This window comes from Coturnix japonica, chromosome 3, assembly GCF_054131305.1.
Source record: "Coturnix japonica strain WE chromosome 3, WE-NBRP24, whole genome shotgun sequence".
Taxonomy (NCBI): domain Eukaryota; kingdom Metazoa; phylum Chordata; class Aves; order Galliformes; family Phasianidae; genus Coturnix; species Coturnix japonica.
The window spans coordinates 83,924,413-83,930,412 of NC_140665.1; the positions used below are offsets into that span (position 1 = coordinate 83,924,413).

General features: G+C 44.6%; 1 protein-coding gene across 2 annotated transcripts in view; it reads right to left on the reverse strand.

Annotated features, from left to right (window-relative positions):
* The window catches only part of AGPAT5 (1-acylglycerol-3-phosphate O-acyltransferase 5), a 54,143-nt gene extending 48,360 nt beyond the window's left edge, over positions 1–5,783 (reverse strand). Inside the window, exon 1 of one of the 2 annotated variants that reach the window (XM_015859300.2) lies at positions 5,329–5,783. In XM_015859300.2, coding sequence (XP_015714786.2) covers positions 5,329–5,547 — 219 coding nt within the window. In that variant the 5' untranslated portion in view covers positions 5,548–5,783. Of the gene's footprint in view, positions 1–3,864; positions 4,082–5,328 lie in introns of those variants that run through there. The other variant, XM_085543894.1, reaches the window with a different exon arrangement.
* Positions 5,784–6,000: the final 217 nt, after the last annotated feature.

Sequence of the window (6,000 nt, forward strand, 5' to 3'; positions counted from 1 at the left end):
CCTTATCTGCAGTACTCTGTCTCCCAGCTCCAGAACCTCCCACGACTCACTCCCCCATCCTCCAAGCTGTCAGGCCAGCCACACAGGCTGGGGGGAGAACTCAGACCTCACACACACCTACAGAAAAAGGCTAAAAAATGACGAAGCTCAGCTACAGGCACCTTCCTTGGAAACACAACCAGGGAAGGATGAGAAGCAGCATTTCCTCCTAACTTTCTGGTTGAAGCATTTTATCCTATAGGCATTCAGCCCCTGTCACATCTCTGGACAGAAAGCAATTCTCCCATTCTCAACAAAATGACTGGATGTTGTGTTGAGGGACATGGTTTAGTGGGAGCTATTGGTAATAGGTGAACGGTTGGACTGGATGATCTTTTAGGTCTTTTCCAACCTTGGTGATTCTATGATTCAACCAAGCTGTCTCACCAGCAAAGCTGCTGTCCTGGCAATAAAGATGGACACAGGCCTCCTAACTCTCACTTCTAGACGGAAAGCTGCAACAGTGGGAATCTCTATCCTCACCTTTTGCACTGAGCTCTCCTCATGGACCTCTTAGGAAGCCAATCACAGAGCCCAGGCTCTACTTCACAAGATAGAACAGTCAACAGTTCAGTAACACGGTGCATTTGCAAAGTTTTAATATGTTCAAATCCTAAGTAGTTTTCAACCTTGTTGAAACATGGCAGTCCAAGCTTCAATATGAACCTAGGAAGTTCATATCAAATGCAGTATTGAAAGTATTTCATTGCTTAGCTGGGATCCCACGTGTTTTTCAATATCATTGTTAGATTCCAGCAGCCCTTCCAGAGTCCCGTGATGACAAGGAAAAACAGAATTTCATAGTACCTTTAATGAAAGCACCACTTCCAAAAATTCCTGTTCAGAAGGAAGCGGGGGGTTGGGCAAGAGCTGACACAAGCATCGAACAAAATCCACACACATTAATTCAGTCACGGATTTTGTTCAATTGTCAAGTCTTTCAGATGGAAAACGATCCTTTAGGAAGAGGTCCAAGTGATGATTTCTTTATTATTTCTTCACCGTCATTCCATACAAAATATCAAACACCATTACAAGAAAAAGAAAAAAAGCAGAAAAAAAGAAAAAAGCTGAAGAACATTTAGTCCTCAGCTGATCTGAAACATGTGCACAAACACAATAGGCATTAATTTCATTGCCCTGACAGCAACTGGGATAAGATGCTAAGGGTCACAGGGAGATGACAGCATTCATCACGCTGAATTACTCGTCCTTTCAGCCCTTCAAACAGCCTAATCAAGGGCACGTTCTCAGTTATTTCAGTTTTCTGATTCTATGCTAAGATCCAATTGTTCATTGTCTGTGCTGTGTGAACATAGGAGTCTGAACTCCCCTAAAGCATTGAAGAGAAAAGCAGTCAGACAGTCACACTATCCACATGCTATTGGATGACCAGGAAACTTGGGGCCAAATCTACAGTTAGCACAAGCAAATTTAAGTCCTCCAAAGCACAAGAACTGCACCTGTTTGCATCAGTGACAGCGCTGCCACATCGCTGATAAATCAACACTCTTCACTCTCTAAGACTTTCTACTCACTTCACACTGAGTTCAAGCATCTCCTACATATTCTTTCTCGAAAAGGGTATAGTAGCACCTTCTGCAGCATCCAGCATGACAGGTGAGACTCAACATAACTGCACTTGTATCCAAAGCAACATACAGAAAAACAAGGCCATTCTTCCTGCTCCACTTCTCAACAGGTCACCTTTACAGATTTGCTTCGTTATGACTTTATAATCCTGGAGACCGTTGAAGAGTACTGTCACAATGCCAGGCACAGATTAATTTTATGTATTTATAGCTCCTTAATAAAATTCATGGATATGTGCCAAGCTGCAATTGCACCAGCAAATCTACAGAACACAGCAGGATTTGTGTTTTATGGTCATAACGCTTCTGTCCAGTTTATCTAATTCATAGGACTGGCAGGTCCTGGCTTGGTTTTTTTGGTACACTAAATACTGGTACTTCAATTTTCTAAAGCCAAACCTTGCATGACATCCTTTCAATGCAACTGATTTAATTAACGCATTTACAGGATTCTAATATTACTGGAAAACCTTTACCAACCCCCCTCTTAGCTCAAGTTCTACTTGGGTTTGGCAAAACAAATCCTTTAGGTAGAAACAAAATTAACAAATCTGACTAAAAATGTAAGACAGGAAAGTATTATAGTACAAGAAAACTTAAAAATACAAACAAAAACACACACCTCACAACTTCTACTTATTTAATATGCCACTCTTTAGAATGTAAATACTCAGTACTGGTCCACAAGCATAGCTCTGTATTTATCTTAGATCTCAGGTCAAATACTTAAGAGAAAGGGAAACTCTTACTCTTTCAAGGCTTCCTGTCTTGCAGCTAAGAGCATCACCCTACCTAGCTACATTTCACTACTGATGTGTTTGCTATGAAGATGAAATGTCTTCCTAAAACCAACTGGAATTTCTGTTTTAATAAATTTAGTTTAAGACGCCCAAGTCAAATAGAACAAAAGAACAAAATCCTCATGTGTATGGTTGTGAAGGAAAGACAGGATAAAGCACTTCATGGGCTAAAAGCTGTTGGTGCTAGGAGCATAGCTAGGAGATCTGGTTTAGGGGTGTTTCTGTAGGTATGGTAAAGGGAGGACAGTTGGACTAGATGACCTTATAGGTCCTTTCCAACCTTGTGATTCTATGATTGAAAAGCTGTGCAAAGAAACTTCATTTCCTAATATATAAAGGTTTAAAAAATAAAATCAAGATACGCTACTATTTTATTCAGTACAAAAGTAATCCACGTTCAAGATTCAAAGCAACTCTTAGCCTATTAGCGCTCCCCTGCCACTGAACACGGAAACTTCAACAAAGCTATTATTTGAAGATAAGACATCTCAAATATTCTTAACAGCCTTGGAGTGCTGTAGTACTGAAAAATCACAAAGGCACTACACATAAGAAGCCAAAGAACGCCAAGCAGAACATTATATTAAAGACTTCCTTTGTTTTGGGGTAAGGCTGTGATAGTGCTAAGAAAACTTCACTTCAGGCACCTGTGTAATTTCATTGCGTGGTCTCACTGAAGTCATTCTTTTACAGTACTCTCATGGATGAATCTGTTGGCTTCCCACAGATCTAGTCACAAAAATTAGCCCAGAAAATTTCAATTGATTGAAAAAAAAATAACACACCTCAAAAATGAAGCTGAATTCTTCCTCTCAGAGACTACAATGTCTTAAGCTTGGTAAAAGTGTTTTTATGAAGGTACATAATATTCTCATGTTTTGGAGAGGAGACAGCATTTAACAGCGCCACACTTCTGCATCCAATTAAATGCCTTAAAGCAGCTCTTGAGTTACCATCCCAACCTCAAATACTCAGGCATATGTTGTGAGTTTCAAGTTAAACAAATTCATATTTGCATGAGCAGGTCTCGAAGGAAACCCTCTTTCTCCTCCTCAAGCAAATGGGAGATACTCCCAATTAAATGAAACACAACTCTTAAGGATTCTCCCCTCTTAACTCTCTGTAAACATATCACGCTTTATATGTTTTTATTTAGCTTTGAGTCTCAGTTACTATCTTAACTGATGACATAAGCCTAGCTGGTTTTATGGGCCTTGCTTTGTTTTCAGCACTGTCTCTATCACTTTATCTACCCCTAAGATCATCCATTCACAAACAAAGCACCTCTACTTTCACCTTGCTCTAACTGATCACCTGTACCAGCCTCCCCTTTCTTCCTACATGAAAAAGGTTTCATCCATGTAAGCAAAGAAAATAAAGACAGACAATGGAGGCCTTTTTGTCTATTTTGGTGATCATTGCCCTTTTTGTACCTTAACACGTCAGGCATCTTCTGTGGAAAAGTTCTTATCAGAAGTTCTAAGCGGCTGCTACTGTGTGCACATAGTTTGTGGGAAATCTGAATAATTTCCCTGTTACAGTTTATATCTCGATTTTCTTCTCCCTCATCTTTCAAGGGGTTGAATTGGAGTACTGTGCTGCTGCTTGTGGCGGCTGATTACTGAAGTGCATTACTACACATCAAAATGCCTGCAATAAAGATAGAAAATAAGGGAGATAAAACACCAAGTACTTCACCTGTGAATTGCTGGGCTTTTTGTGTGCTTTTTTTTAATTAAATCACAAGTTAACTAGTTCAGACAAGACGGAAGGGTGAGGTGTCACAAGCTACAAGCTGAGTCAATCAATAACTAATGAAGGCTAAGAGAAGACTTCAGTTTCCTCTTGTATTCTTTCCATTCAACCTGATGCCAAAGCGTGCCATTTTGCTCTCTCTCCCCAGCTGGCCTTGTGGGTTTCCATGAGAGCTGCTATTAAGCGAGGCCTACAACTGCAGGTCAGGAGCAGAAATTAGCAGAGACCTAGCCTGATTTTGAAAGAAACGTATAATAAAACAGCTTAAGCTGCAAATATCAAGGGCCTATTTGTACCAGCTCTGTAACTTGCCAATCAACACGTAAGCGCTTGTTATTCTTTACCTCCAAGCTGCTGACAATAATTTCAAATAGATTTCAATATCCTCAGACAGGCTGAGGCTCAGGAAGCACCCATCATTTGCTTAGCTGTTCTTTGAATACCGAATTAAAAGTCACCTTATTTGCTTTACAGATTGTAAACAAATATGTAATTCTTACAAACATTTAACATGTGATGAGAAAATGATGTAGGGTAGTAATATTACTTGCACCCAAACCCTCTGGTAAGGCAGGACAGGCTGCCAGCTCTGCATTAAGCTGAACCTCTGTGCTCCACATTCTGAGGTACTGAATAACCACAGCCCGTGGCTGATCCAAAACTGAGGGCAAAACCCAACAGCAGGTAAACTATGACAGAAGTGGGAAGGTGTAGTAACATGATGTAGATGCATGAAGTGCAATTGTAGCCAGCTATATTTTTATCCACTACCAGTGTAGCACCATGGATGCGCAAAGCAGGCCGCATGGTTCAAGCAGGCTGCCATCCCAGCACTGACAGCGCATGACTGATGTCACGTCCCTTCAGCTTCCAACCTGCAAAATGAACATATCACCGGGACTCTGTGAAAAGCATCACTCTGAGAGGGTCAGGACACGGGTATGAATCTTCCTGGTGCACCCAGAGCGTTAATTTCGGGCAGGGAAGGGCCGAATTCCGCACCTGCACACAGCAACATCCCGCTTCCACCCCACGGCGGGGACAGCTCCGGGGGCGGGGGCAGCCCGGGGGGAGCCCGGGGAGCAGGACGGGCTCAGCGCTGCCTTCCGCCGCCGTGAGGAAGCCCCGCGCCCCCGGCTCACCTGCACGCCCGCGTAGTTCTCGAAGAAGAAGAGCACCATGCTCTGGTAGATGGTGTAGAGCCGGTCGTCCACCTCGCGGTAGAAGCGAGCGGGGAGGACGGCGGAGAGCAAGCGCCAGGCACCCCAGGCCAGCACGTAGGTGGGCGCCGTGCCCATCATGACGGCGGCGGGCAGGAAGTAGCGCAAAGAGTATGTGTGCAGCACCAGCGACAGCAGCATCTTCCCGCTCGCTCCCGGCCTCACCGGGACACCCACATGGGCAGCGCACTCACACACGGCACGCCGGGCCCGCCGGCCCCATCGCCGCCGCGTTGGGCAGAGCAGAGCAGAGCGGAGCCTCCGGGCGAGGGCGGTGCGGGGGGAGCAGCAATAGCGGCCGCCCCCAGCAGGGAGGCGCGGAGCGGGCACCGGCTCACAGAGCCACGAACGCCGCCTCCGCCACCATATTGCCCGGCAGGGGGAGGAGCCGCCCGGCAGGAAGGCGGCCCCTCGCTGCACAGGGGAACTTCCGGGCGGGTGAGGGGTGGATCTGGCTGGGAGCTGAGGCTGCAATTAAAGCCAGCTTTCTTTCTTTTTTTATCCTTCACCCTCTCGTTTTCTGCTAGTGCAGCACTAAGAACAGGAGATGTGCCGCTTTCACCAGCTCCTTATCAGCTACAGTCCACACAATCC